The 15,225-nt window shown below is 40.0% G+C and overlaps 1 protein-coding gene across 2 annotated transcripts in view; it reads left to right on the forward strand.

Moving 5' to 3' along the window:
* The window catches only part of LARGE1 (LARGE xylosyl- and glucuronyltransferase 1), a 289,620-nt gene that overhangs the window by 74,916 nt on the left and 199,479 nt on the right, over positions 1-15,225 (forward strand). For both annotated transcript variants that reach the window (XR_008574184.1, XM_054804363.1), the window contains exon 3: positions 10,458-10,644. Coding sequence is in view for 1 of the 2 variants with exons in the window: in XM_054804363.1 (XP_054660338.1) it covers positions 10,539-10,644 (106 nt within the window). In the remaining variant the exon portion in view is untranslated. The remainder of the gene's footprint in view (positions 1-10,457; positions 10,645-15,225) is intronic.

Consider the following 15,225-nt stretch of genomic DNA (forward strand, 5'->3'; position numbering starts at 1 on the left):
CATTAAACTCGCATGCCATTCTTGTCTAATACCCACATTAATCTGTGTAGTGCCAAATAAGAAGCCATGAGAAATCTGTATTTATAAATTCCAGTTTATAAAGCCCTTTTCCAGTGTTCAAGAATAGTCCTATGTGAAATAATCTAAATCCACAGCTGCCTTCCCTATTTAAAAAAGTGCCTGACACAAAATTATTCTGCAAGAGCTTTGCTTCTATGTCAGGTAAAAAGAAGGAGCATGGAGAGGAACTACCTTTCCCATCAACTTGTATAGAACCCAGTCAACCCTGGGAAAGCCTACGGAAATGGATAGTCCTTGTAGCCTGCCTGGATGGTACCATACTTAAGAACAAATAAGTGCTGGACCTTGACACACTAGGATTTTAGCAGGAAACTTACTAAAAAAGGTAGCTCACAGCTAATGGTGCTATTTGATGTTCTGCAGTAGCATCAAAGAACTATTGAGAATGTATAATGTGCTTAGTAAAGTAGCACTGTAGTCATAGTGAAGGATTTGTCTTCTGCTGTGGGTTTAGTAATATTTAAGCAATATGTAGTGATGAGGTGAGAACTTTGGTGCTTATATAAAAAAATTAACTTCTTGTCTATTAATTATGAGAGACTTAGTCCATATTTGTTGTTAACTGATGCAGGTTGAATTGACCTTAGTGAAGGTATATTGATTTATACTAGCTAAAAGTTTAACCTAGGATTATCTGTGTGTTTTGGTATAATTTTTTATGCGCATTATTATGCATGCATAGTGGAGTAGATGTTAGTTGGAAATGTTGAGGATTTAAATTGAATGGCCACTATATATTTTATGACTGGGTACAAAATTTTAGAATTATGGAATCATGAAATTAAGTTTGGAACCGACCTCTGGAGATCGTCTAGTCCAACCCCCTGCTCAAAGCAAGGTCAAATAAAGAAGGTTGCTCTGGGCCATGTCCAGTTAAGTTTTGAATGTCTCCAAGGATAAGGTTCCTCAACCTCTCTGGCTGTGTCCTTTCACAGGGGAGCCCAGATCTGGACACAGCATTCCAGGTATTTCTCAATGGTGATGAGTAGAAGGGAAGGATCCCAAGGAGAGCTCTATGCATTTCTGATGCTCTCACATACAGGGCAATTCCTCCTCCTTGCCTTCTTGGCTAGTCCTTCTGAAGAAGCCTGTATCCATCCATTACCTAATTGCTGTAGACAGGTAACTCCTGTCCACATCACTCAACATCCTTTGCTTGCTGATCCAATCCACTACTTTCTCATTTGTTGGTGGGTTTTCATCTCCCTCCTCGTTACTCACAATTTCATTCCTCACCAGTTTGGCCCCAGCCTCTTGGAAAAGACACTTTTGCCCCATGTGGTCAGAGGGATCCTGTCTCTTGTTAGCAGTCCTGCATTCCAGAGGGTCCCATGGTTGTAAAATCAAAATATCTCTTGTCAATACCAGCTGCACAGTCAATTTTTGACCCACTGGATCTATCCACTCTTCCTCAGCTCCTTCCTCCTTGCTGTCAGGATTGAGAGCGCCACCTGGGCCCATTTCTCTCTCTTTTTATTTTTTAATTTAATAAGAGTATTTCATTGCAAGTCCAATGCCAACTTTTATTTCCATCTGACAAGTAAGTAGCTGCTGTGTGTTACAAATCCCCATGTAAAACTAACTTGTAGTTTGAGATCTATGCAGTAAAATAAAGGGTTCTGTTGTTGTTGTTGTTGTTGTTATAGGACTTTGCTTCATAGAGGGACATAGATTCTTTTGTCAGGGAGGAACACTTCAAGCAATAATGGTTTTCTCCTGGGCAAAACTTTCTTATGAATCTTTAATCAATTTCCTTATTAGAGCAGCTTTGTACGTAGACGATTCTAATGAAGGTAAACACGGCTTTTGAATGAGCATCCAAGAACTTTAGCTGAGAAGCAAAGTATTAGCATCAATATTCTTGAGAGGTGTTGCATATGGTTCATGTAGCGCCCTACTTCTGATTTAAAGACCATTTTCTTTTCTATGTGGTTGCATGCACACAATACCTAAGAAAGGGAATTAAAGAATGGACAAACCTATGACTCTTCAGTATTTGATTATGAAGGAGAAAGATGTCCTGGTATAGAGGCAGGGAGAGCAATGATACAGCAACATACTAATGTTTTCTTCTAGCCAAGAGCAGGTAGCATGTTACTTTTTCTTTTTCCTCCTGCCATTATTTCAGGTGGAGAGGCCTGGATGTGGAAAGATTGTAAAATCATAGAATCGTTTTGGTTGGAAAAGACCTTTGAGATCATCAAGTCCAACCGTTAACCTAGCACAAGTCCACCACTAAACCATGTCCCTAAGCACCACATCTACGTGTGTTTTAAACACCTCCAGGGATGGTGACTCAGCCACTTCCCTGGGCAGCCTGTCCCAATGATTGACAACCCTTTTGGTGAAGAAATTTTTCCTAATATCCAACCTAAACCTCCCCTGGCACAACTCGAGGCTATTTCCTCTTGTCCCTTCACTTGTTACTTGGGAAAAAAGACCAACACCCACCTCGCTACAACCTCCTTTCAGGTAGTTGTGGAGAGTGATAAGGTCTCCCCCCTCAGCCTCCCTTTTCTCCAGGCTAAACAATCCCAGTTCCCTCAGCCGCTCCTTATAAGACCTGTTCTCTAGACCCTTCACCAGTTTCATTGTTGTTCTTTGCACATGCTCCAACACCTCAATGTCCTTCTTGTAGTGAGGGGCCCAAAACCAAACACAGTACTCGAGGTGTGGCCTCACCAGTGCCAAGTACAGGGGGACAATCACTTCCCTAGTCCTGCTGGCCACACCATTTCTGATACAAGCCAGGATGCTGTTGGCCTTCTTGGCCACCTGGGCACACTGCTGGCTCATATTCAGCCGGCTGTCGACCAACACCCCCAGGTCCTTTTCTGCTAGGCAGCTTTCCAGCCACTCTTCCCGAAGCCCATAGCGTTGCCTGGGGTTGTTGTGACCCAAGTGCAGGACCCGGCACTGAGCCTTGTTGAACCTCATACAGTTGGCCTTGGCCCATCGATCCAGCCTGTCCAGACCCCTCTGTAGAGCCCTCCTACCCTCAAGCAGATCAACACTCCCACCCAACTTGGTGTCATCTGCAAACTTACTGAGGGTGCACTCAATCCCCTTCATCCAGATCATTGATAAAGCTATTAAAGAGAACTGGTCCCAATACTGAGTCCTGGGGAACACCACTTGTGACCGGCTGCCAACTGGATTTAACTCCATTCACCATGACTCTTTGGGCCTGGCCAGCCAGCCAGTTTTTTACTCAGCAATGTGAAGCTTTGACCTTTTTTTAAGCCTAAAATTCAGATATGTAGTAATGTTGTGGTCTGAGTGTAAACCATGATTCTAGAGCAGAATTACTGTAATATTGAAAGATTCTGTATATCACAGTTATTACTGCTGGTTGGCCATGATCTCTGGTATGTTTATAAAAAATTCAATAACATTGGGATCTACAATTCTAACGTATTCTAAGTATGTATATATAGTATCTCGTTAGACTTCTGGTATACACAATCCAAGTCAGGCTCTGTTTTACTTTCTTTGAACTGTGCCCAGTCCTGAGATAAACTGGGGGGTCAGGAAATACTGGTGCTATATTCCCATACAGATGAGGGGGTAGAGTAAAGCAGAGTTTGGAGAACTCATTGAAAAACCAGGTCAGTAACTGCTTTGAAAATAAGTATCATTCTTGGGTTGCAAATGAAATGTGAGTAACAGGCAAGATTGATCTTTCTGTCATGATTGTGTTTTGTTGCTGCTATCTCTTCTCAACTGATAGCTTACCCCCCCGCCCTCATATTAACAGTGACATTTTAGTGGAGGCTTAGGAAAAGATTCTTATCCTGTTGATCTTAAATTGTGTTATTCCTTGATAATATTTTTTAAAGTTGCAGCTTGCTTTCTTTTGAGCAGTCTAAAGTTGAAAGGAAAAAGGAATGCCATTAAAAATGCATATATAAATATGTATATACATGTACATATATATAAAGGAATACATAGGAATGAAAAAGAAAAAATGTGAAAGCGTATTATTTATTTACTTCTCTCTATCTGTGACTACTGTCAGGATAGATCCCCATTCCTGTAGTGGTGTTGCTTACAGCTGGAACCTTCCAGAAAACTTTGATTAACAGGACACTAATAGAATTTTCCTTGAGTCACAGCACATACTGAGTGAAGATATAAAAGAAGGTGTCAATCCTGTGTGCCCTCGGAGCGGTTAGCACAGTTCCAAGGCAGAACTCATTTGTGCTGTCAACTTATTGGCTATTTTCTCTCTTATAGATAGGACTATTTTCTTGTAACTAGTTGAGAAAGAGTAAATTTGGTAGCATTTGGAAACTCTGCTGTAATCTGTTCCTTTAAAGTGGCTTCACAGAACTTCTGAGGTGGATGCTGAGTCTGAGTTTACTCCAAATCCTTCTTTAAAGTCACAATACCATAGGATTAAGAAGTCTGATTCGGGGGGAAGATCTCCGATGCTGAGAAAATTTAGAGTTTGGGAGCAAAGACAGCCTTAGATTTTGTCGCTGTAGCTCATTCTTCCACTTGGGAGAAGAAGGACTTGATGAGAGTAGAGATGGCATTTTCCTTCAAAATGCTATTTCTGTTCCAAGAACTTGAGAATTGGAGTATATTAGCAAAGGGATGTTTATTTAAATAAAGATTTACCATTTAATCCTTTCATCTTTTATTTCATAATGTTGGGTTTATTCCACACCCTGCCTTTATGGAACCAAACTTTTGTCTAATATCACCAAAAAAATCTGTCACATGACCATAAACTTCCATAATTGGAAGACCGCAAAGCTGCAAGATAAAAAGCTAACTATCGAGGAGTAAACTCATTATAATCCCACATCAGCAACATTTTAAAGAAAAACAGAAAAATACTGGCTGCGATGCTGCTTTTTTTCTTTAGGTTATTTATATTTTGAGTCTGGCAAAAAACTGTGAAAAATCTCTCGTAAGGGATGGATGCTACATTGACACAGAGCCAAAGGAAAAGCTTTACAGTAGAAATTGTTCATTGACTCTGTGACTGCAAGTGTGGAAAAGCAGAAAGAATTAGATACCATTAATTCAAGAAACATAGCAAAGCCAAGGCACGGGATTGGTGTACAAACAGCTTTAACTGTATATATTCATTTCAGTGGCTTTGAAAACAAATGGAAGATTACTGGGATAAGATTAACTGTAACAAATGCAAGGGAATGTATGAAGCAGTTGGAAAAGCTTTTTATAGTACAGCAGTTAAATCTAGTTAATTGTGTTTGATTTTTGTTTTCATAATTACTTCTATTGTTTCACTGAACTCCTGCTGAATGTCCGACATAGTTGAGCTGTCGTGCCGTAATTAAAAAAATAAATTAATAGAAACTGAATACCAATGTGATTAGTGTTGTGTTACATGCTTTAATATATGTTCTGCTCAGACTGGTTGAGAGCTACTTCACACTTAGCTGAGGAGGTAATCCTTGATTTAAAACAAAGCCACCACTCTGACAAGATAGTGTAGTTAATGGAAGCATTTGTCCGGATGTGAAGGTAACGAAAGTCATTCTGTTCACTATTGCCACGTGGTAAGAAGGTCATGAGTAAGTCTTTGTAATGAGAAACCCAATTTATTTTAATTCCCACTGTGACCCCTCACACAGGCATTGTCCAAGCTAGTAGCCTTTTGTAGCACCTTTAACAGTAATCAAGGATGAGCTGGCCTGAGGTTGCTGTATTAATGTCTGTTGATCTGTACATGTGCAGTACATGTATAAAATGTACATTTTTATACATCTTGAACTGGGTATATCATGGAAGTGTAGAGGATCTGATTTCCTGACAGCAAGACATACGTGCATGATGCATGTACAGCTAACTTTTGTGGGTATTACTTATTTCATCAGATTTCTAAAATATAATTGTATGATGCTCTTGGAGCACATTCAATACATAAAAAATTGAAGACCAAGGTAGAAGAATATCCTGAAATGCATGCACCTTCCCTGTATCTGTGGCACAAGCAAAAAAATCTGATTGTGTCTGGAGGAGTGAAGCTGAGACCATGTTTCAAACTGCAAACCCCTTACCAGAAACTCTTCCAACCCTTCCCTTTCACTCCAGGGCTGATTTTGGTCTCCCTTGTTTTGAGATAAATCAAATCTCCTCCCTCTGGTGACCAGTGATAGAACCCGAGGGAACGGAATGAAGCTGTGACGGGGGAGGTTTAGGTTGGATATCAGGAAAAGGTTCTTCACTGAGAGGGTGGTTGGGCACTGAAAAAGGCTCCCCAGGGAAGTGGTCACAGCACCGAGCTTGACTGAGTTCAAGAAGCATCTGGATAATGCTGCCAGTCATATGCTCTGATTCAGTGGTCCTGTGTGGAGCCGGGAGTTGGACTTGATGATCCTTATGGGTCCCTTCCAACTCAGGATATTCTATGATATTCTATGATTCCATGAAATAAAGTTGGCTAAGGTTACAGATGTTCAGTGTGGCTTAGTTAGATGTATCTGAAAATACTAACCTTGGGCAACAGATTAAAGAGGAGCCACTGGCTATTTTTTGATTGGAGTCTTGCACCTAGATCCTGTGCTTAATTTGGCCAGTTACCTCCTCATCCTTTCTTTTTATATTCTATGCTATGTATTTCTGATTACAGGTGTTTAGTAATGAAAACTGTTAAGACTGAAAGCTGTCAGGAGGAACACTGCGTGGATTTGCATAAATGAACCATTTTATAGGGTTTGTCATTACTGAAAATACGAATATAGCTAGCAATGTCACATCTGAAGTAGCTTCATTTTTAGCCTGTACCATGAAAGTGCTTTGTAAGACCTTTTAGGCAGGTGACAATCTGATTCAGTAGGACTATGGCTTGAGGAGCAGTGGATGCTGTAGGAGAAGTCTGAAAGGCAGTGGCAAGCTCATATGACAGAAATGTGTGCAGTGCTACCCTGTTCTGTGCCCAGCCCTTGATCCAGCTAGTGTTGTCAGTCACTTTTCTTTCATGACAATATCAGTCTGGTGCCTGTTGAATCGAAAGGAAAACCAAGTCAAAGAACTGCAATATCTTATTTCAATTTATTTGACGATGGTATCTTAGGTAAAAATCTTCATGAATAAAACCAGTAACAAATACATGATTGAGCCCAAAGCCTTTACTTTAAGCTAAGCATCTTCATTACCGTTCACGGACCTTTTATACAATTGCTTGTGTAGGGTTTGCACATGATGCATTGTCTAGTTTGGAAAAAAGTACTCAGCAGGTGTGATTTTGTACACTGAAAATGAATATTTAAGACTCAAGGGAAGCTATTCACAACTTTGGGGAAGTGGAGAGATAGTAGGAATTTCCTTTAAAATAGTTTATGGCTCTTTTCTCTTTTAAAGCACCATTAAAAGAAATACCTCAACATTTCTTAGGGTGATCCACCACAAGCTGACTTGTCTGTCTAGGATTTTCCCAAATGTCTTCCTAGTTAGATAAAAGATGTGCATGAATGTGCAGAATGATTTGGCTGTTTTGTCTGAATGATGACAATTTGTAGAAAACTGAATTTGCCACTGTCCTGGTTTCAGCTGAGAGGGTTAATTTTCTTCATAGTAGCTAGTATGGGGCTATGTTCTGGATTTGTGCTGGAAGCAGTGTTGATAATACAGAGATGTTTTTGTTCTATGGACCTATTGTTGCTGAGCAGTGCTTACACAGAGCCAAGGCCTTTTCTGCTTCTCACACCGCCCTGCCAGCGGGATGGCTGGGGGTGCACAAGGAGTTGGGAGGGGACACAGACAGGACAGCTGACCCAAACTGGCCAAAGGGGGTGTTCTGTACCATATGGCATCATGCTCAGTTTATAAGGAGCTTGGGGAAGAGGAAGGGGGCGCAGGGGGGCGTTCGGAGTGATGGCGTTTGTCTTCCCAAGTAACCGTTACGTGTGATGGAGCCCTGCTTTCCTGGGGATGGCTGAACACCTGCCTGCCCATGGGAAGTGGGGGAATGAATTCCTTGTCTTGCTTTGCTTGTGTGCGCGGCTTTTGCTTTACCTGGTAAACTGTCTTTATCTCAACCCATGAGTTTTCTCACTTTCGCTCTTCGAATTCTCTTCCTCATCCCGATGGGGGGAGTGAGTGAGCGGCTGCGTGGGGCTCAGCTGCCAGCTGAGGTAAAACCACGACAGCCACTTTCCTTTGTCACTGAATTGGGAGTTCAATATTGCTCCTTATACTTTCTTAATTTGTTAGGATACTTCACATTCATGGGGCAGAAAAGCTGGATTTCATGCCCCATGTTGACCTGTTCAGAAACTTAACTTGCATGGATGTTTAAAAGAATATATAGGAAACATTGAATTATTTCTTAAATATGCAGCCCCAGGATGAATTAATCCACTACCAGCGCTATAACCCCAAGCTTCAGAGTCTGGGTGTCATCCCAAAAACATGTATCAGTGTACTTTTAACAGCATGAGATCAGAAACATGTGGTGTTGACTCTTACTTTGCCACCTGTGGGTTTTACAGGTATCATTGATAGGACCAGTACGTATCCAGTGCATGTTGTATTACAAGATGTGGCTATTTGAGAATGACCCTGCTTGTAAGGTGTTTTTTTTCAAAGATCTATTTTTCCATGCACAGATTGATGTCAGTGGTGTACACCATGATGTTAAAGGAAAAAAATACAATTGCTACTTAAAGTAAGTGATTCTGTGCACTTTAAAATATGCACACATATAACAAGTGTAAAACACAGAAGGCAGGAAAATTATCTGTGTTTTTCAAGTAGGCATGTAAAGGACTCTGAACAGAGTAGTTGTACAAGCTATGTGATGTAAGGAAAAGAAATGAAATGTAACCGTTATCCAAATACAGTGAAAAATGATAAGAGTTCTCCACAATTTATCTACCAAAAGTGTGTCTCTAACACAGTGACTCTAATACCACAGTTGTTAATATTAAGTCTGTCCACATATTTTGTGCAAAATCTCTGTGGTGAGGCATTCATTGCTTTGAAAAGCTGACACAATGGAATGCTTTTTGTGCTGGCTCCGGACAAATTATAGTCCATTTTATCAGTTCCAAGGTCAGGAGTACTATCATGGCTCTTAAACTGTAGTGTAGTAAAGTGGGGGCTGTATTGAATGTTCGAGGAACAGCTGTAAGTTTGCCTGATTACTGCAGCCAGGTATCTCCAGCAGCGGAGTTCTTTGTCTGAACCCATTTCTCTTGTCTATAATTCTCATTTTTGCTGTAATTTGATTTCAGAATTGACTTTCACTGCAATATACCAGGAGTTGTAGAGCTTTGATATATTTTCAAGACACACAGTAGCCATTGTTAATACATCAGTGTAGAAATGCTTTAATTGCTGATTTCAGCTCTAGTGCTGGTCTAAGTACAAGTCAAAGGGCTCTGTTATTAAACACCTTGTACTGCCAGAGCCTGTGTTTCTTTCCCTATCACTCTTGTGGATGTTCTTTTTTCTAAATTAGAAAACATGAGCCCTTTCACACAAAACCTGAGCTAGATTTGCATGGACTTTCTTTCTCCAGCTTTTCTAGTCTAACACTAGCCTTTCCTCTCTTAAAAAAAAAAAAAAAAAAAAAGCTGTGAAACATTATCTTTACGCCCTGCATGCCTGCACTGGTGTGGGAATATTAATTTTCCTGTGAATAAAAATCATCAGATTATTTTGCCATCTTGACCTCTGTGAAATGTGGAATAATTATTTTAAACAAATTAAGATCAGATTTATTTTTTTTCCTCATAAAAACAGTGGTGCTCTCCAGAATCCCCTTCTTTTCTCATAGCACACAGTCTAAAGCTCCTGATATCCCCTTTTGTGACTAAGGAAACTTCCTTGCCCATTTTGCTCTTTCCCTTCTTCCCTTTTATATGCCACCTCATCAGCACTGCTTTTTGATTAGCGAAGTGGGTCATTTAAATAACATCCCTCTGCCCCCAAACTTTGCCTTTCATTTTTCAGTTCACTCTGTTGAGTGCATGACCACCTGCAGCCAGCTCATTGATCCACTGGTGTGACTTTTGCTCTTTGGGAGGAGGTGAAGAAATACAGGTGGCTTTTTCTTATCTGCCCAGGGGCAACACCACGCGTAGGCATCAAAGAACCCAGAGTTTCTGTAGAGTGAAAGGATGGTGAAAAAAACAAATAAAGGTGATGTCTCTTTGTAAGATTAGCTCTGTGTGTGTTTAGGTGATATGATGAGTTTTATTGACTTACTGTCTTAGACTGACTTCTAAAACTTGCTTCATTATTAAGTATTCATGGATAATGTTGAAATAAGTACTGCTTTACAATTGCGGTAACCCTATTTTTAGCCTTGTTCTTTTAACTCTTTAGGAACACTGGCATAGTCTACCTTTCTGTAGAGGGATAAGCTGTTAAAACATTTTTCCTTTCCTTTTCAGGGAGTAATATGTGGGAGGCTGTGGACTATTTGCTTCCAACATAGGAACAGCACTGGGTTGGGAATCTGCACTCCTGAGAGAATGCTGGGAATCTGCAGAGGGCGACGGAAATTCCTGGCTGCCTCTCTGACCGTCCTTTTTGTCCCAGCCGTTACGTGGATTTATTTGTTTGCTGGGAGTTTTGAAGGTAGGAGGGGAATAATGGCTGGGGGAGGGCATGTTGAATGATTTGTATTAGAGCGGACAAATGCAGATCAGACACCATTAATTTTATTTAAATAAATCTGGTTTGGCTTGCATAGGAAACAGTTCCCAAGGTGCAGATTTCAACAGAGGGCCTTCCTTAGCTTGTTCTTACTGCTGAGGAGGAGGTAATTGCTGGCTCCTGTTATTTGATTTTCCTCTCATCTTTGAACTTTTTAAAAGTGCAACAAAACCCCTCCACCTTACTCATTTCTTTTCTGTGTTTTCTAATTTTTAAGTTGACCTATTCTATGCCCTGTAAGATTGTACTTCTAATTAAAATTAACATCTCGTTTCAGATCTGCCCTTAATATTATTTATAAGTGTTTAAAAAGGCATCTGTATGTGTTCTTGGGTGCTCTTTACACAATTCTTGTTTTTATGGACCTGTTATATGTATGGATGACATGGGCCACTGAGTCTGATTTTGGGACATGAAGTGGGAAGTGTATCTAGCTATGAGAGCATGAAAGGCCTGCAGTACAAGTCGGAGTAATCTGTTTCTGGCATGGTTCTTTGCATAGTGGGCTTTGCTGGGTCATGGTCACTCAGCTGGCAGGCTTTCTCTTGTCCTGTGGCCCAGTGTGCTGCTGCTCCCTGGACCAGGGAACGCACAGTGGAACCTAGTTTGTGGAATGTCGGACAGTGGCAGGACTCTGCTCTATGAAGTGTAAATGTAGCAGCAAAGAATTCTGTGAAATGTTTTATGAACTCCTGATTCGGTTATATAAACACCTACATGGCCCAAACCTGCAAACTCATGAGGCTCTCTTCTTGCCTTTGTGTGAAGATTATTAGTTCTTGCCACTGCCTCTGTGGTTGTTGTGCTAGAAAATCAATGAATATCTATATAAAATCTCTTTATATAAAATCAGTTTGAATACAGATCCCTCTGGGCAGTGGTAGGTTGATGTAGCTGGAATGTCTTTCTGTCAGGTGGAGATCCGCAAGTTTATAGGTACATTGACTTGCAGCTATATAACTAGCACTTTTTATAATCAGACTAGGAGTAACCACTACTTTGCCTTTTAAATTGTCTATATCTGATGAACTTTTCTTTCTGTCCTTGAAGGAGTTCAGCAGTGATACTTCAGTTAGGTGAGGTTAGAAAATGCTGGCGCTTTTTTTTTTTTTTACTTTGTAGCTTTTCTTTCTTTCTTTTAATTTTGTTGTTGTTGTTGAGATGGAACATTTTATGTTTGGCAATAGGTGTGTTATTTTGGCAAGAGTAAAACAAGCTGTTCAGCCTTTGTAGTTATCTTAGCATGAGGAAAGGTGTTTTAGCCTTTTAAAAACTGTTCAAACACTAGTTTACAGTCTGATCATTTTAAAAAGGCATTGTTTAAAATGTCAAGCTTCTTTCATGTAACCTTGGCTGATGAATTTGTGCTTTGTTTCAAAACAAAATTAGATCCCAGTTTAATTTACAAATAAGAACATGTAAAGATTTTCAGTGTATATTACATATATTTCTGAATTAGTTACATGCCAGGTACAAATATTTGCTTATGCAAATTTATTTGGTTACTTAAAATTCTGCCTTAATGGGCAGTAACTCTGTGAGCTCATTCTAGAATGAAACACTTACGGGATTCATGTTAAATTGGAAATATAAGGGGTGCTGTCTGCATACTTGAAAACTAATGATCTGGCAGGCAGAACAGTACTGATTTTGTTTGATTTTTAAAAGCTGAGCAAATGCAGGCGTCACCTTTTTGCTTTTAGAAGAATATTATGCTGCCTTGTCGTAATGACTATTTTAATTGTGTCCACAATTGATAATGGCATGCTGCTTTAAAATCCTGTGTGTGTAGGATCCTTTGTTTTTACAGAGAGCTCAATACAAATCTTGAAATTTGCTGCTACATGGTATTTGAAGTGACTTAAAGCTCTCAGTGTGAATTAATCGTAAATGCAAACCAGGGAACAATGCCCATTACCTATTAAGAAGCCTTGCACTGGAAATTATTTAAAGTTAGTAATTTTTTCTGTTACTTTTCTGTATCTGTTTTCTTTTTCTTTTATTTTTTGGATGGAGCATGATATAATTTTTGTTGGTTAAAAACTAAGGTCAGTTAAAATATTTATTTTACTGAATAATAGCTAGCATTTTCTTTAATTTGTGTATTTTATGAGCAGAAACTTAAAGCCATTTTGTCATTTTATCTGACTTCTTGTTTTGTACTCCACTATGGTTCACACAATTTACTTATGTTTTTAGCTCTCTGTGTATACTTGAGTAAAAAATGTTCCACAACAGCATTGTGCCTTGATTTGAAACCAGCAGCAGTGGAGAGTCCTCCCTGTCTTCTGGCACTGGTTTCTTTGGTTAATCACAGGCGGTGCTGGAAGTTTTCCTTTCAGTTCATCTGGTTTCAGATTCAAGTAAACAGTTCTTATACTTTTCTCCACCAAGTTAAAGAAATTGTCAGTACTTGGTATCTTCATAGACACAATTATTCAGGGTGGAAGGGACCGCAGGAGTTCTCTCGTTAAACTCCTGCTCAAAGCAGGGTGGGCTTTGGGGCGACGTGACATTTCTTAGGCCTTTATCCAGTCGTGTCTTGGAAACCTCCAAGTATAGAGACTACATGGACTCCCTGGGCAACTTTTGCCACTGCTTGACTGTCCTCAGGTGTAAGAGTTTCTCCTTATACCTAGTTTCAATCTCCCTTGCTTCAATTTATGTCTGATGTCACTAATCCCCTCACCATGTATCGCTGTGAAGAACCTGGCTCCATCTTCTTGCAGCTTGCTTGTAGGTACTGGGCGGGGGGGGCTGCTGATAAGTCCCACAGAGCCTTCTCTTCTCCAGGCTGAACAAGCTAAGGGCAAGCACTTCAGCCGCTGTGCAACCTGATAGCCATATGCTGAACTTCATCAGTTCTTATATTTGGGACCCTAAACTGGACACAGGGCTCCAGACATGGTCTAACGAATACCAGGTAAAGGGGAATGGTCACTGCCCTCATTCTATTTGCTGTGTTCCTGTTGATACAGCCCAGTATGCCACTGGCCTTCATAACTATCCAGGCACGCTGCTGGCTTATGTTCACTGAGACTCTATGTCCTTCCCAGCAGGACTAGTCCACAGCCTTTGCCATTATAAGATGGTTAGTCCTTTCCAGGTACAGGGCTTTACTTTGTTCATTCCTCCAGCCTGTCTAGGTCCCCCTGCATGGCACCCTTGCCTGTGAGTTTATTGACTGCCACCCACAGGCTTGGTGTCATTTGCAGTCTTGATACAGGTGAATTCTGATTTCTCTTTTGAGTCATTGATATTGAAAGGACTGTTCACAGAATAGACACTGCGGAACTCCATATGTAACTGACTTCCAGACAGAGCATGAACAAGTAACTGTCACCCTTTGAGCCCAACATTCCAGCTAGTTTTTCACCCATCTAGTAGTCCACCCGTGTAGGCCACAAAATTCCAACTTGGATACAAGGATACTGCGAGAGACCATATCGAAAGCTGTGCTACGTTTAAGGGAGATCTCATTTACTGGTCATCTCTTATTCACAGATCTAGTCATTTTATCACAGAAGACAGTCAGGTTGGTCAAGCATGATTTACTCTTGGTGAAGCTATGCTAATTACTCCCCTCTCAGGCCTGTGTATGTTTCTGTTTGAAGGTATTTACATATAGTAGTCAAATCACCTCTCAGTCTTTTTTTCACTAAGCTAAAAAGGTTGAGCCAGCTGAGTTGTCATAGCAAAAAATGTTGTGCTCTTTTTTTTGTATTCTTTTGCAATTTTTTGTTTGTACATTTCAGGGCTCCAGAATCAAATATCTCTCTTCGGTACTGGTATCTGCAGTGCTGTGTCCTAAAATTACGTGTTCTTGATGTAATTAGGAATTACATTACTCATCCATGTCTTTATATCTAAGAATTGAAGTTGCTTATTTGCCATAGCATGGCAGTGGGATCACATTTAGAAAACCTTTAAAAGCTTTTTGTTAGTGAATCTGTAATATAAAATATGCCCTAATGCAGTAAATTCCCATGTTCTGCTTTTTAAATAGTTTGCAGTTCTTTAGGACAGAATTTTGTTTAATTTTGGGTTTTGTTTCTCTTGTTACAAAGTCTGTTGCTACTTCACAGCTGTCACTCAGACACTGCCAGTAAGACCCTTCCCTTGGAATATTCATTGGAGGTGGCATTACCCAAGCTGTGACAGCAACAGCTACTAAAAGCCTCATTAATCATGTATAAATGTCTATTCAGGTTATGAACTAGAATGTTAAAGAGGATTTTGAATATTGTATAGCCTTTGAACGTACCTGGTTACTGTTGTTGTTTTTAATAATGCACAAGGACAGCATAATTTCAGTTATCAGTTACTTTGAATAAAAAAGCTAATTGTTCCAACATTTTTAAATTGCATTCAAAAGGCAAGGTAATAGAGTAGGAAGGGTGGAATGCTTTTAAAACAGGGAAGAGGAAATAAATAATATATGATGAATTTTCATTAGAAAGAAAATAGCAATTTCACTAACCAACAGTAGCTCCAGAAACAGCA

Source organism: Grus americana, chromosome 1 (assembly GCF_028858705.1).
Source record: "Grus americana isolate bGruAme1 chromosome 1, bGruAme1.mat, whole genome shotgun sequence".
In the NCBI taxonomy this organism is placed as follows: Eukaryota; Metazoa; Chordata; class Aves; order Gruiformes; family Gruidae; genus Grus; species Grus americana.